Source organism: Eumetopias jubatus, unplaced genomic scaffold (genome assembly GCF_037043125.1).
Source record: "Eumetopias jubatus isolate StellerSeaLion01/CBP00866 unplaced genomic scaffold, mEumJub1_p1.0 scaffold_6, whole genome shotgun sequence".
Classification (NCBI taxonomy): domain Eukaryota; kingdom Metazoa; phylum Chordata; class Mammalia; order Carnivora; family Otariidae; genus Eumetopias; species Eumetopias jubatus.
The window spans coordinates 22,121,680-22,138,182 of record NW_028274812.1 but is presented as its reverse complement, the minus strand read 5'-3'; the positions used below and the strand labels follow the sequence as shown (position 1 = coordinate 22,138,182).

At 40.4% G+C, this 16,503-nt stretch overlaps 1 protein-coding gene across 3 annotated transcripts in view; it reads left to right on the top strand.

Moving 5' to 3' along the window:
- LTV1 (LTV1 ribosome biogenesis factor) overlaps positions 1–16,503 on the top strand; it is a 31,218-nt gene that overhangs the window by 13,972 nt on the left and 743 nt on the right. The window contains exons 2-11 of one of the 3 annotated variants that reach the window (XM_028121366.2): positions 1,739–2,601; positions 3,609–3,740; positions 5,616–5,789; positions 10,536–10,623; positions 12,045–12,183; positions 12,546–12,801; positions 14,439–14,566; positions 15,627–15,766; positions 16,039–16,091; positions 16,285–16,485. In XM_028121366.2, the coding sequence (XP_027977167.1) occupies positions 2,599–2,601; positions 3,609–3,740; positions 5,616–5,789; positions 10,536–10,623; positions 12,045–12,183; positions 12,546–12,801; positions 14,439–14,566; positions 15,627–15,766; positions 16,039–16,091; positions 16,285–16,485 (1,314 nt within the window). In that variant the 5' untranslated portion in view covers positions 1,739–2,598. The other 2 variants (XM_028121364.2, XM_028121365.2) reach the window with 2 other exon arrangements.

Here is a 16,503-nt window from a genome sequence, read left to right as displayed (position 1 = left end):
TAAATCCTTCTTTAAGAATTTAAAGAGTAAATATATGTAAAGTGCTTTGAACAATGCAATTCTTATTGAGTCCTTGCTATGCTGTGCCCTGGGGAAGTAAATTAGGCAAGACAAAAACCCTTGTCCTCAAGTTGGTTACTACAGTTTGAGTCTAAAGACAGATGAAAATAGTTGTTTGGATTTACAGTTTGATGTAACTGAGTAGACTAATCACAGGGTACGGCGAGAACATGTGGGGTGGGCCCTAGTTTTGAAGAGTGTAAGTTTCCTAGAGGCAGAAATGGCTAACACTTGAAGAACAGGGAGGCGAGAGGAAGAGATTTTTAGATGGGCATAGCAAAGTCAATCTCTTTCAGGTACATTGGGGAACTGCAAGCTGTTTGGTAGAGCTGAGTCATAGAGTAGTGTGTGGGGGATAAGGAGACGTGATGCTAAATTGATGGGTAGAGGCTAGATGAGAGAAACGGTTGGCTGCCATGCAAATGAGTTTAGACTTTATCCTGAGGCCAGAGGGTAAGACATCCAAAAGGTTTTATATATGCAAATGACATGATTGGATAAGAGTACTAAAAATAATAAATTTGATAAAAGGGGTAATGGGGTGATACCTTTGGATATTTAAAAGGTAGAATGGACAGAATTTGCTAGTAAAATACCTTTGGATATTTAAAAGGTAGAATGGACAGAATTTGCTAGTACTAAACATAATAAATTTGATAAAAGGGGCAATGGGGTGATACCTTTGGATATTTAAAAGGTAGAATGGACAGAATTTGCTAGTACTAAACATAATAAATTTGATAAAAGGGGTAATGGGGTGATACCTTTGGATATTTAAAAGGTAGAATGGACAGAATTTGCTGGCTGCCTGCCTTACGGAGGCAGTGTAGCACACGGTTAAGGGTGTGGCCTTCCTGACCAGACTGATGGGCCACACATCTAAACTTTTCCATTTATTGTGTGACCTTAGACAAGTCACTTCAATGCTCTGAACTCCAGGCTCTATAAGATTGGCTAATTGTCGCCTAACTACATGTTTCTTTTATCAGAGAAATTAAATGACATAATGAATACAATGTGTATTAAATCAGTAAATATATACAGTAACTGAATAGTACTCAAAATTTTTTAAAAAAAGCAATATAGTTAAGTGGTCAGGCTCTAGTCAGACTCAGGTTTAAATCCCTACTCTGCCATTTACTAGCTGTGTGGCCTTGAGAAAGTTACTTAACTTTCCTGTGCCTCAGTTTTAGTATTTATAAGATACCGAAAATAATAGTGCCTCTCATAGTGTTTGGTAAGGAAGACACGAGATAATTCAGGTAAAGTGCCAGCACATTAATTCATTTAAACAAATATTGAGTGTATGTACCAGGCACTATTCTAGGCCCTGAGGATAGATAGACACAGTAATAAATAAAACCAATCAAAACAAAACAAAACCTGCCCTCAGGGAGCTTAACTATATTAAACATCCTGCACATAGGAGTGTTATATATGTTAGAAAGCATCATCCTAAGACAATTTCTGTGGCCCTAATCTAAATTGTTTCTATAAGTTTTATTGTAATAAAAGAGTAACATTCCACAAATATTTATAGAAGTAATAGGAGGACATAAAGGCACAGTCCAAGATAACTCAGACATTGGAAAGACGCCAGATTGGGAAGGGGAAACACCAGTTTGAGGAAAGATCTGCTGATAAAGTTATGAATGCATTACCACCCTCTTTTGTCCAGGAAAAGCTATGAGAATGTGCCAACACCTGCCTGAAATCTTCCTAAGAAGGGGTGATTATAGCCTATTTGCTTAAACCACGTTAAAACATTTGACGAACGACTTGGAAGAAAATAAACATTAGTACCCTCCTTATAAGATAAGGTATGCAAACACCAAAGAGAATCTATTAGTTCAAATGCCTTGACTGTCAACAGAATCCCCGAGGGTTTGAACCTTTGAACAAAGACCTGATTAAGCATGGTGCAGCGTAGCGAGGCCTTGATCCTCCGTTGCTAAGGCAACCAACTCGCCGCCAGCCCCGAAGAGACGGAACCTGAAACCTCAGTGACCCGGGAGGGTGGACACCTTCCTTCTGTTTGTGTACCTGCGTTATGTGTTACGGATGGGAATAGGCAGGGCATACAATTGTCCATAGGGATGCTAGATACGTCGCCTCTGTTCTCGGTAGAGGGCGCTACAAAAGCAAGTTCCCCCAGAAACAGCAACACTTCTTTCGCGCCTCACCACCACAAAGGCGCCCACGACTTCGTTTCCCAGTTTACTTAATTCTGGCCGGAAAAGCCCCGCCCTCCCGGGGGTGAAAATAGCCCCTCCTCCCAATAGCTTCTCGCGATCGTTGGACGGAGCGAGCTATTGGCAACTTCCGGCCGCGACCCCTTCAGCTCTTCGGCGATTGGCCCATTTCCACGGTCTGCGCTTAACTTCCTGTTCGGATCCCGGCGTTGCACGTGGGAAGCGGCCTGAGGACGCCGCTGTGAGCCGGGCCCTGTTGGCGTTCGTGTGGTAGCGAGTCACTTCTCCGGGACGAGGGGAGTGCAGCTGCCGGCCTTCTCTGGGGTGAGCGCCGCACGGCTGCAACATGGTGAGCAGGTCTCGTTGTCTCGGGGACGGGGCGCTCTGGTTCTGCTGACGGCCAGGCTGGTTCCTCTGGTGCCAGTGGCTACTGAGGGCGAGGATTGGGAGGGCTGGCCCGGAGGTGCTGGGACGAGGCTTGCGGCCCTGTGCCCCGGTATGATCACCCTCGCCACTCTGGGCCTACTTTGCAGTTTAGAGTGCGTCTCCCCCAGCCAAGCCTCCGTAGGGAGTGGACCGAGGAGAATGGGTTCCTTTATCCCTTGGGGCCTAGGAACCCGTGAACGCAGGACACAAACGCTCAACCCTGTGCTTCATGCATTCGGAGGAGGGAGAGTTAGCTGGTTTCTCCAGACGCTGGAGTGGCAGTTGTCTGCTCGTCTGTGTTTGCTCTGGGCAAAGGGAACTGGTGGGAGAGTCTAAGGTTGGGCCCAAAAGCAAAATGGCTTAAAAACTGGGATGATGTTTTCTCAGTTTAGCGAGTCAAGTTGGGTAGGGTAGTGAGAGTGTTAAAAGAGATGATGGATCTTACTTAACTGTAGCTGTGTTGTCCAGGTTTCATTTAGTTGTGCGACAGCTGTGTAACTTGATTGAAACGGTCTTCCCCAGATTTACCTGTGGCAGCTTGTTTGTCATTCTGATTCAGCCTGTCAGGGACCTTCTCTGAGCCCACAGTCTGAAGTAACTTTTGGTCATTTGCACATCACTCTTCTTTACTTAAAATCATTTTTTTTTTTGGTGATTTGCTTCGTAAGCATAGGGACTCTGACCTCATTGCTGTATCCCAGCGCCCATAAGAAGGTTTGGCACAGAGTAAGTGCCATCAGATACACATTGAAGGAAGGTAAGTGCGGATTTTGTTGAACATTGTTGACGTTGCCTACCATAGAAATGTAAGTTTTAGAAATCTGTTGATCCCTCACATAACTTGCTGAAGATTCGTATATGGACTGTGGGTTTGTGTGTGTGTTTTTGTTTGTTTGTTTAATGGCTTGTTCTGATTCTGTTCCTTTGAAGCCTCACAGGAAGAAAAAGCCTTTCATAGAGAAGAAGAAAGCTGTGTCTTTTCACCTGGTCCATCGGAGTCAACGAGATCCTTTAGCAGCAGATGAGACTGCACCCCAGAGGGTTCTGTTACCCACACAGAAAGTAGGTCCTGTTCATTAGCCAGTAAGTTTGCAGGTGGACTCTCAGTAGTTTCTAAATAAATTGTTAGCTGCTGTTCTGCAACTACTGTGATCTTTTGGGAAGCAAAATCTATGACTTAAATTTACAGTAAATGTGCCAGTTTTTTGGCTTGCATATTGGATTGAGAGGGTAAAGCATCTTTATTGGAGATCTTTAAATGAGCCAATCTTGTACAGTAATAGTAAATATTTACTAAGACAGTTACAATGCTGCATGGTATTATTTAGGGCATATCTCTGCTTTCTTAAGATCCTGTCATTTCAAAACCACAAACAACTGTTTTGTCTCCTCATCATTCATCTCATAAGATGTAAAACATTAGAACTCATGAATTAGCTTCAGAAAATGTCAGGAAGCCTTTAAAAGGTTGATTTGATAATTGTCAAGAGTATAAGTGTGGGCAAATTTGAAAGGAATTCTTGGGGAACATTGGCATATTTAGCTTTTTAGTAAAGCCTGTTTGTGTTGTATGTTGAGAAGTTTCTTTGCATATAAATACAAGAAATTGTACTTGATTTTCAAGGCCCTTTAGTCTGTTAAGCCTCCCAAGTACATGATAAAACAGTGTGTGTGTTTCTTGGCTTGAATTTTTTTTTAATTGAAGTACAGCTAGATATACAATGTTACATTGATTTCAGGTATACAGCATAGTGATTTGACAAGTCTATACATTACACTGTGCCCACCACAAGTGTAGTTATTGTCTGTCACTATACAATACTATTATAGTACCATTAGCTATATTCCCTCTGCTGTACCTTTTATTTCCATGAGTTATTCATTACATAAGTGGAAGCCTGTATCTTCTACTCCCCTCCACCCATTTTGCCCATCCCTAACCCCACCCCCACCGCTGCCCCCCCCTTCTGACAGCCATCAGTTTTGTTTTCTGTATTTATGGATCTGTTCTTTTTTTTTTTAAGATTTTATTTATTTGAGAGAGAGCACGCGCACAAGCCAGAGGGAGAGGGAGAAGCAGACTCCCTGCTTGGGCAGGGTGCCTGACGCAAAGCTCAATCCCGGGACCCTGGGATCATAACCTGAGCTGAAGGCAGACGCTTAACCGACTGAGCCACCCAGGCACCCCTATGGATCTGTTTCTGCTTGTTTTTTTTCTTTTTTTTAGATTCCACATACAAGTGAAATCATATGGTATTTGTCGTTCTCTGACTTACTTCACTGAGCATAATACCCTCTAGGTCCGCCATGTCTCAGATGGCAAGATCTCATTCTTTTTTTATGACTGAGTAATATTACAAATATATTTGTATATAAATGTATACACACTACATCTTCTTTATCCATTCATCTGTTAGTGGACACCTGGATTGCTTTCATATCTTGGCTGTTGTAAATAATGCTGCAGTACACATAGGAGCCTATATGTTTTTTCAATCTGTTTTCATTTTCTTTGGGTAGATAGTAGTGGAATTACTGGATTGTATACTATTCCTATTTTTAATTTTTTGAGGAACCTCATTCTGTTTTCCACAGTGACATGACCAATTTATATTCCCAGCAACAGTGCACAGGTGTTCCTTTTTTTCCACATCCTCACTGACACTTACTTCTTTTCTCCCTATCTTGTCTTAAATTGTTGCACGGAAATGTCTAGTAGAAGCAGGAATTGTTTCCATTCTATTTAAATTTTATGTAGCACTTGGTTTCAGAAACTTTTTTTTTTTTTTTTGAGTTTGTCAGGAATTCTTTATCTCATTCCTGTCAGCCAAAATGTTCATGTGCCATCTGCGTCCTATTCTGAAAGCTGTGTTCACTGGAAGGTCCTATGGCTTATGCTTGGCAGAGGTACTAATTAACATTTGTTTATTATCCTAGGTAAATGATGAAGAGAGGCGAGCAGAACAGAGGAAGTATGGCGTGTTCTTTGATGATGACTATGACTATCTGCAACACCTGAAGGAACCATCTGGGCCCTCAGAGCTTATTCCCATAAGTACTTTCAGTGCACCCGACAGAAGAGATGAAAAAGAGGAAACTTTAGTAATTTCAGTAAGACTTCTTATCAATATATTTGGGAGTGAGTGAAGAAACCACTTACAAATCAAGATAAGTGAGGCAAGAGATGGTATCAATTTCAAGAACACAAAAATAGGGCGCCTGGGTGGCTCAGTTGGTTAAGCGACTGCCTTCGGCTCAGGTCATGATCCTGGAGTCCTGGGATCAAGTCCCGCATCGGGCTCCCTGCTCAGCAGGGAGTCTGCTTCTTCCTCTGACCTTCCCCCCTCTCATGTTCTCTCTATCTCATTCTCTCTCTCAAATAAATAAAATCTTTTAAAAAAAATTTTTAATAAAAAAAAAAATAAGCCATGCCCTAGTGTGTACATGTATGTAGCATCAGTAGAGAGTAGGCTGCCTGTTCTGTGGTGGCAGCTGTCAAAAAGGTGCCTTTGGGTGTCTGGGTGGTGCAGTCAGTTAAGCATCTGACTCTTGGTTTTGGCTCAGGTCGTGCTCTCAGGGTTATGAGATCAAGCCTCAACTCAGGCTCTGCGCTGAGTGCGGAACCTGCTTAGGACTTTCTCTCCCTCTCTCACAGGCACGTGTGCACTCTCTCCCTTTCTCAAATCTTTAAAAAAAAAAAAAAGCAACCTTTGACAGGGTTAGAATTTTGATTAATAATTGTGGTCATGTTAGCACCTTTCAGCAGAAGAAAAACAGCTGACATTGTGTATGTTAACAGCTAATCAATATCATAAAGTATCTTCTAAGAACTTAATTTTTGCAGAATGTTCAGATCTTTAACAGTCGTAAAAAGCTGCAGGTTAACCATAAAAGAATAGAAGCAGTAGATTGTAATGAAGTTCCTGTGACTTGTCTCAACTAAAATGCAGTCCACTTTAATATTTTCTTTTAAATACAAATGAGAGCACATATTTATATGAAATTAACACTAAGTTCTGTTTTTCTCCCATTAATGTTAAAGATGTCCATGTCTTATGCCTTTATCTTTTTATTTAGTGTTAGTATACAGTAAATTTTTCTATAAAACTTTGTATTATTTGGCACTTAAGGAAAAAAGATATTTATTGGGTTTATTAACAAAAAAGAAGAGCTAAAAAGGGTACCAATTTCTCCCGCTTCTCATTCTCCACTCCTCTCATGGTCTAGGCATTCTTTTTCTCAGGGAAGTGTAATCATAGCTTCTCCAGTCTATAGTTTGTTGCTTACGGGAGGTCAAAAGGGTTAGGCTTCAGGGTATTATCCCAAAGGAAGGTAATGAACGCAGCTGTTCCCTCACTTCCTAGGTTGTAGCTCTCTTTAAGGCCGCATACCCCACTCCTACATCCCTGTCATAACAACCAGCTTCTGTACTCTTCTTTCCCAAGGTGACACTATCAGGAGTAGGGTATAGATCTTAGTGGCTCACCTCCTTCCAAGACACAGGGAGGGGAGAGTGTCCAGTAGTTGTTCAAGTTTATCTTAGGGAGAAAAGTCTTTTTCTTTTTTTTTTTTTTTTTTTAAAGATTATTTAGTTGACAGCAAGAGAGGGAACACAAGCAGGGGGAGTGGGAAAGGGAGAAGCAGGCTTCCCACTGAGCAGGGAACCTGATGTGGGGCTTGATCCCAGGACCCTGGGATCATGACCTGAGCCACCCAAGCACCCCTGGAGAAAAGTCTTAATAAAAAGTTCTAAGATTCTTCTGGCTGAATTGTATTGGCTTTTGAAAGATTAGCTTTTAATCCTTAATTCATTTTCGGTAAAAGTAATCACTATTTAGTTGGCTTTTTAATAGAATAAGGCTCTTTATTGTTATGTTAATCACCAGACATTACATCATTAGTTTTTGATGTAGTGTTCCATTAGAATAAGGCTCTTAAATGGACACTTCAGTGATGTTTATAAGGTTGAGTGAATTATGTTTGAAAACAAAAATGCCATCTGTTTTCTGTAGCATGATGAAAAAATGATGAGTCCCATGTGCTTTTTTGACTTTAATTTGTAGGGGCACCTGGGTGGCTCAGTCGTTAAGCTTCTGCCTTTGGCTCAAGTCATGATCCCGGGGTCTTGGGATCAAGCCCCTCATCGGGCTCCCTGCTCTTCGGGAGCCTGCTTCATCCTCTCCCACTTCCCCTGCTTGTGTTCTCTCTCTGGCTGTCTCTCTCTCTGTCAAATAAATAAATAAAATCTTTAAAAAATCAATAAAATAATTTGTAACAAACCACCCAAATTGAGTAAACCAGAAATGTTGAATAAACCCTAGAAACAAAATAAAGCAGTACAGAAGTAGTTCTGTTTAAGCAGCCCAATTGTCACATGAAAGAAAGCAGGTACCACTGTGGTAGAAAGCAGCTGGGCACACTCTGAACAGAGTTCAGAACTACTGCAAATAAAAAACACACTTCTTTTTTTAACTAAACTCTAATTGTGTACGTAATTTTTTTTTTTTTTAATTTATTTGAGAGAATGAGAGAACACGAGAGGGGGGAGGGTCAGAGGGAGAAGCATCAGGGAGTCCGATGTGAGACTCAATCCCAGGACCCTAGGATCATGACCGGAGCCAAAGGCAGTTGCTCAACCAACTGAGCCACCCAGGCGCCCCTGTGTACGTGATTCTTTGACTGTTTTTCAAGACTTGAAAAAGATCTCCAAAGGTAAATTCACTAAACACAAGCTGATCCTCCCTTTTTTTATAACCTCACAATCCAAAGATAGATAATCACAGAGTATCTTTAAAACAAAGCAAAACAGTGGGGCACCTGGGTGGCTCAGTCGGTTAAGTGTCTGACTCTTGATTTCGACTCAGGTCATGATCTCAGGGTTGTGAGATAGAGCCCCACATCGGGCTCCGAGCTGAGTGTGGAACCTGCTTGGGATTCTCTCTCTCCCTGCTCGTGCATGCGTGCTCTCTCTTTCTCTCTTAAAAACCAAAACCAGCAAAACCAAATCACATATTTTATAATTTTTAAAAAGTAATAATGTGATATACCAAAAATCATTAAATTGTGCACGTCAAGTGGCTGAATTGTATGGTTAATTCTAAGTAAAGCTCTTTTAAAAAAAGGACATTATAGTGGAAAACCAGATCTTTCCTATGCTTATGCCACCAAGAAACACACTTTGGAAGCTAAGTTTGCTGGATGTGCACTCCTGTACGTAGCTTTTTAGTCATGCTCCTCAGAGGTTTCCAATTCCGCATGCTCCCATGAGCCAGTAAGAACATACATCTCAGCTTTGTGCCTGCTGCTAGACTGAGGATGAGGTGGGTGGTGAGGTACAAGAGAGATGACATGTGGTGACCCTCACATTGGTAACTGGTTGAAAAGATCACACTAAAGCATAAGGACCAGTCAGTCAGATAATGTGCCAGCACATTTTGAGGTGTATTGTGTATGGTGTGAAGAATGAAGGGATTTACCCGAAGGAAAGTTCTAGAAGAGTGATCAAGAAGGGCTTCATGGAGGAGGGAGGAACTGAGCTGGGCACTCAAGGGTGGGTTGTATTGAAGACAGGAAGGAAACATTCCAGTCAGAAGGGACATAGGTAGTAGTGTGGATCATAGTGTTTGGCATATGTGTGCTCCATAAATTACTTTGAATTATTCCATGATGTGAGGAACTGGATGTGATTTACATGGAGGTTATAAAGTAATAAATTTGGATATATGGAATAGTAAGTAAGCCTTGCTTTTACAGACTGAAAATCAGGAGTGAAAAATCAAAACCTGTTACAAGTTCAAGAAGGTCACATTATAAAATAATAAAGGAGTTTTAATCTGGAAGTGATATGAAGGTTGGATTAGGTGTGGACTATCTAAACGGTGGTAGTAATCTGTGTGTTGGTTAGCCATGAGTAAGATGGTGCCCAAAAGACTGATGTGCAATCTCGGTATACAAGAGAGTTCAAGGGCTATAGAGATGGAGAGAAATGATTTATGACCACCCCAGGATTTAAGATGGCCAGTTCAGAGAAATGCTGTGCCATTACCAGAGATTGGCGTGTTACCTCATTTTAAGAGGGAAAAGATTACATTTTGAAACTTGAGGCATTACAAAACTTGGATTTGAATCCCGGGACCTCAGTTGCCAATTTGAGGCAGGCATGGCATTTGACCTTTCTTAGCTTTTGTTGACTACCGCATGCTGATATCTCACAAGGATTAAATGGAATAATACGCTGGAGGAGGCTTTGTGAAATATTCCAGGGAAACCGCTTGGGAGAGGATGATGGGATATATAGGTTTCAAATATTTTACTGGAGTACAAGTGAGCGAGAAAGCAGGACTTAGTTGTATTCGTTTTCCTAGGACTGCTGTGACAAATTTACCACACCTTACCACTGGGTGGCTTAAAACAACAGAAATTTATTCTTTCACAGCTCTGGAGGCCAGAAGTCTGAAAGTAAGCTTTCAGCAGTGTTGCTTCCATTGTGGGGGTCAGGGCAAGAACATTGTCCCTCACCTATCTCCTTGTTTTCGGTGGTTGCCAGCAATCCTTTGTGTTCTTTGGCTTGTAGATCCATTTTTCCAGTCTGCTCTTATCTTCACATGGCTTTCTCCCCCTGTGTATCTTTGTGTCATCATGTGACCTTGTTACAGCGACACACCTATCTTTATGAATTAAGGCCCACTGTAATCCACTGTCACCTCATTTTAACTAATTACATATGCAAGGATCCTGTTCCCAAATAAGGTCACACTGAGCTGCTGGGTGGACATGAATTTTGTGGGGGACACTTCAACCCAGTATAGTAGGTCAGAAGTACTTCTTAATCTAACTTTGTGTAATTTCTCTTTCAAGACCACGGGAATTAAGTTGCCTTCATCAGTATTTGCATCAGAATTTGAGGAAGATGTTGGATTGTTGAATAAAGCAGCTCCTGTTTCAGGTGTGCTTGATTTCTTGAACTTTTCGAGTGACTTGATCTGTGTTTAACAAAAAGGAAAGCATAGTAATGATAAAGCTTTTCTCTTTCTAATAAAGTGTTAAAACAGTTGAGATGTCTGAATTCAGATTAGAGGTCATTAGGAAGGGATGAGTGATGGGGTCCTTTTTTTATTGCCATCAAATTCTTAGTCTTTGGAGTTTCTGTTTGCAGAGGAAAGTGGGAAAATTTGTTTTGAAGATCTAGTAGGGGAATTTTAACCTTGACCTAAACTCTTGCAGAGGAAACGATGATATTCACGTAGCCTTAACATACATGTAGACTTAATCTACTTTCAGAATTTCTTCCAAGAGTGTAAGTATTTTATAGAAGTCCATTTTATCATCTTTTCCAGATACACTGAAAAATTGTTTGGGATTTTTGCTATTTGGATTTTTTGCAGTATTAATATTGTATTTTAGAACAAACACAGAAGTGATGTTTGGTATTTTCTCTTGAATTGCCTTAATTATTAACCAGTTTTGCCACGTAACATTCATTCATTTATTCCTTCTGTAGATTTTTGAGTTGCCACTATATGATGGGGTCTTGGGTTGAATCAGATTAAGCATAATCCCTGACCTCAAGGAATTTATCATCAGTTGGGAAGGATAGACAATAAATAGGAAATTACAATTACATTACGAATGAATAAATAATGGTTTAGTTAATAGTGGGCAAAGTGTCCTGGAGAAAATGGTGTCTAAGTTGATTTCTTAGGTAGAAGTTAGGTAGGTGGGTAAAGGAGGGTGGGGTGGGGAGGAGAGGCTATTTCAAACAGGAAACTATTTGCAAAATTGAGAGAACATGAATAGGAAACCACATTTTAGCATGCCTAGAATGTGAATGGTAAGAATTAACATGAAATGAGTCTGGAGAGTCAAGCAGTGGCCATGTTATGAGGGATGTTGGAAGCCATGTCAGTTTACAAGGTTGAACTTGAAGTTTTTTGTGGACACTATTTTTACACGCAAAAGACCATAGCTGAAGAAACAGGTTTAGGATTTATTAAAATCTCCTAGGCTGGAAAGACAGTTCACCAGGCTACACATGCTTAATTTGAGTTTCTTCTAACAGGTAAATTTAAAGCCCAGATTTTCCTGCAGGTGAAAACCTTGAATTTTATTAGACACAGTTTAATATCTCAGATCTATAGTGCAAGAGTTTTTACAATTGGATCCTGAAACCAGAGGTGTTTTTCCCCCTGTTTTGTTTTCTTGCAGTCATCCCTGCTGTTCCTCACTAGACCAAACTTGAAGTTTTTAATCATTTTTTAATTCTCAATACAGAAGTAGAATGTGGTATATGATAGCTACTCAGATTATGTTAAGTAAAGGAATCATGTTTTCTTGGGAATTACTGGTCAATTTTTGTTTTCCTGCTAGGACCTCAGCTGGATTTTGATCCTGACATTGTCGCGGCTCTTGATGATGATTTTGACTTTGATAATCCGGACAATCTGCTTGAAGATGATTTTATTCTTCAGGCCAATAAGCCAACAGAAGAAGAGGGAATGGATATACGGTATGTGTGGTTTCTTTCGAATCAGGGATGACCTGACTATTGCTTCTTCAGTAGGATGTACCTATAGAATGTTATAACTGGAACAGACCTTTGAGAGCATTTAGTGTTAGACTTTTGTATTTTAGAGCAGAAAATGTGAAACTTGAGGTCTTTACAAACCAACAATAGGTGGGGCTAAAGTCCAAGTTGCCTGATTGCTGGTTCATTACTTTTCCAGCCCTACCAGACAGGTCAAGCAGCACAGCTGTTACTGCCTAAACAGGAATCCTCCCTGAAATACCCTCAAATTTTACTTGTGTAAAGTCATTTGGTTCTGTTGTTTCTCAAGTTGTTTTGACAGTTAATTTATGACTCTGACTTAGGAAATCTGAGGCCGAAGATGACAGTGAGTGGGAAGACATGGATGATGAGAAGGAAGGAGGTAGTGATGACGATAACTATGGCTCTGCAGGCTCATCAGATGAGGCCATGTCTGTCCCTGGAAAACCTCCTGGGACTGTAGAAAATCACTTATTCTGGGAAGAGGAGACGAAAAGTCGCTTTACTGAATATTCTATAACATCTTCAGTTATGAGGAGAAATGAGCAGCTGACTCTTCATGATGAGAGATTTGAGAAGGTAAGGTCCCCAAATAGGGGCCTTTTAATACTAGTTCCTGGTAAATTTCGTATGACCTTAGAACTCAAAGCCAGAACTTTCGGCATTAGAAAGAGCTTATGTCTTATTAAAACAGACCATAAAACCATTCTAACTTTAGTTCTGGAAAGAATGCATATAGGTCAGAGATGGCTAATGCAATCTCTGGACTTCCCTCAGAGAAGTTTGACATTTTGATTCTGAACCTTTGACTCCAGTCCCCAAGATTATGCTTTTTTCCTCAAGCATTGGTCTGAGCATAAACAAAATTCCATTGCTTTCAGTTTTTTACATGTGTTTCCTCACTGACATATCCCAAGGTCTAACGTGGTGTCTGGCATATGATACAAATTCAAACTATTCAGTAAATTCATTCAGTGAATGAATGGTTTCCTTCAAGGTGAATTTGAAAGGTTCTAACTTTGCTACCTTTTCACTAAGTACTAGTAGGCAAACTGTTAGAAATGACTTCACTCTTCAGGAGTCACACACCCCCTGTTTACCCTTAACAGCATTCTAGTAATACAGTAAACATCATCTAAACAAGAATGAAATTTGTACTTATTTTTATTTATTTATTTTTTATTTTTTTAAGTAGGCTCCATGCCCAATCTGGGGCTTGAACTCAACCACCCTGAGATCAAGAGTTGCATGTCCTAAGTACTGAGCCAGGCAGGCACCCCTGAAATATGTACATTTAAAGGAGACTGTTCAGTTATATGGTCTTTTACTTTGCATAATTAGTGAATTTGAAAGCATCTGTAAAATATTCTGAGGTAAAGATTTCTACCTAGCTTTGCTTTCCAAGCTGAGCAGAACGATTGTCTTTCATTTTCCTATTAAATGACAGCCTATTTTTGGGGCGCCTGGATGGCTCAGTTGCTTAAGTGTCTGACTCTTGATTTCAACTCAGTCACCATCCCAGGGTTGTGGGCTCAAGCCCCACGTCCTTTGCGTTCAGCAGGGAGTCTGCTTGAGATTCTCTCTCTCCCTCTCTCCCTCACCCTGCTTGCGCTTTTTCTTTAAAATAAATAAATTTTTGGGAGGGCGCCTGGGTGGCTCAGTTGGTTAAGCGACTGCCTTCCGCTCAGGTCCTGATCCCGGGGTCCTGGGATCGAGTCCCACATACAGGCTCCCTGCTTGGCAGGAGGCCTGCTTCTCCCTCTGCCACTCCCTCTGCCACTCCCCCTGCTTGTGTTACCTCCCTCTCTCGTGCCCTCTCTCTGTCGATTAAATAAATAAAACCTTTAAAAATAAATAATTTTTTTTTTTAAATGGCAGCCTGTTTTCAGGCTAAGTGTAAGTCTTAAAGTACTGGGTAGAATGTCTTCCACATTCTGTTGTCATTGTGCTAATCCCTGCTAATATTATAATGGTATTTATGATCTCAATGGTAGTGCTTAAATATTGTGTACGATTAAAAATAATGTAAAAAATCAGGGTGCCTGGCTGGCTCAGTTGATGGAGCATGTGACTTGTGGTTGGAAATTTGAGTCCCACTTTGGGTGTAGAGATCATTTAAAAAAATAAAATCTTAAAGATTAATGTAAAAATAACATTTTAAATGTTATAGTCTTAATACATTATTTTTCATGGCATCTTTTCTCTCTGTATTCAAGTTTTATGAGCAATATGATGATGATGAAATTGGAGCTCTGGATAATGCTGAATTGGAAGGTTCCATTCAAGTAGACAGCAATCGCTTAGAGGAAGTCTTGAATGACTACTACAAAGAGAAGGCAGAGAAGTACGATGACTTTTCCTTGCTTACTTGCTTTTTTGCATTTTTAAATAAAGTCTGTATTTGGACATCTGAATCTAGAAAATTACCCAGTCAGAACCTATATTGAGAAAATGGTATGTCTCGGGACGCCTGGGTGGCTCAGTCTGTTAGGTGGCTGCCTTTGGCTCAGGGAGTCCCCCATCAGCAAGTCCTCCTTGCTCAGCGAGGAGCCTGCTTCTCCCTCTGCCTGCTCTGCCTGCCACTTGCCCTGCTTGTGCTCTCTTTGCTATCTGACAAATAAAAAAATGGTGTGTTTTTCCATAAACTTTGACTCACATTTTGATATTAAGGTTCTGAAGCTGTCTGTAACATTGAGTGGGAACCTACTGAGAACCACTTCCTCTATGGCTCTGACCTAAGAGTCATGATGGAAGAGCTAGGGTTAGAGTTGGGGGTGCGAGGTCATGTTCCACTTGGAGAATGAGGTGGTGCTTTTAGCCTCTTTGGCTGAAAAGTTAGTCCGACCCCTCATTTTCATCTTTTTAAAATGTCAGGTATTCTGAGAAGTTGATATTTATGGCTCATAGATAAGCGTCTGTCTCTCCAGCCATATTAGCATAACTTTACAGCCAAATATTTGACAAATCAGCTCAGCATCCATATTGAGGTGATTTTTCTGCAAGAAACTAATGAGGGGTTTACATTTGCTGCAAGGGTCTGGTATTCCATGATCACCATCATTTGCAGATCCTACTAAGACAAGGGGTATGCATTTTGAGTGGATATATGACTACTTTGGAGAGACAGATGGGGTAATGCTTTTTGAGGCTTTGAAAAAAAAACCATGTTTTAGGAAAGTTGCCATCTTGTTCAGTGTGTTATAACCCTGCAAAAATCCCTTCTCTGTCAGCAGAATGAATGTCCAAAACCTGCTAGAGGGGAGAGTTGGGGCTGGGGAGAGCTAGGATTTTTTTAAAATGCTGTTGTTTCCATAGCTCTTCAAGTGCAGTTTTAGTAACAGTATAATAATCGGTGTTTTTTTCTCCCCCTCTTCTGTCTTCATTTTTGAAAACTCAACCACAAGTTGTGTAAAACTGAATACTCTTGAACCCTTCGAGGATCAGGACTTGCTAATGAATGAACTTGATGGGTCTGAGGAGGAAGAGGTTATTACTGTAGTTCTTGAAGAAGCCAAAGAGAAGTGGGATTGTGAATCTATTTGTAGTAAGTATTGTAGTGTCCATTTTACTGCTAAAGGTATGATAGTAATTTTAAAGTATTGAGTACATCAGTTTGAAAAAGTACATGTTTTGTGAAAATGATTTGGAAAAAGTAATATTCCCAGTACTAAGTTGCAAACAATTTAAAAACATTTAGAAGAGAGACCATTGTTATTTTGAACTATGAAAACATCAAAGTTGGGGATATAGTAGGAACTCAGTAATGTTTTGCTGAATTGAAAGTGTACTTATTGGTACATGTTTGTTTTTTTAAAGGTACATACTCAAATTTATATAACCATCCACAACTTATCAAGTATCAACCAAAGGTAAGTCCTAGGGTCCTGAGCTATTTGAAGTATGCAATGCAGAAAATGGAATGTACAGATTATTTTCTCACAGTGGCTATATCCCTTTGTGGCTGGCAGCCCTATTAGGAAAAGCAACAACAGTGTGTCATTAGTGAACTGTTTTTTAATAGGAATGGGAAATGACCTTAGTATGATTTTATCTTTATTTCAGCCCAAACAAATCCGAATATCTTCTAAAACAGGAATGCCTCTCAATGTCTTACCTAAGAAAGGACTCACAGCAAAACAAGTTGAACGAATGCAGATGATTAATGGCAGTGATTTGCCAAAGGTGTCAACCCAACCTCGATCTAAAAATGAAAGCAAAGAAGATAAAAGAGCAAGAAAACAAGCTATAAAAGAGGAGCGCAAGGTAATGGGAGATGTACAA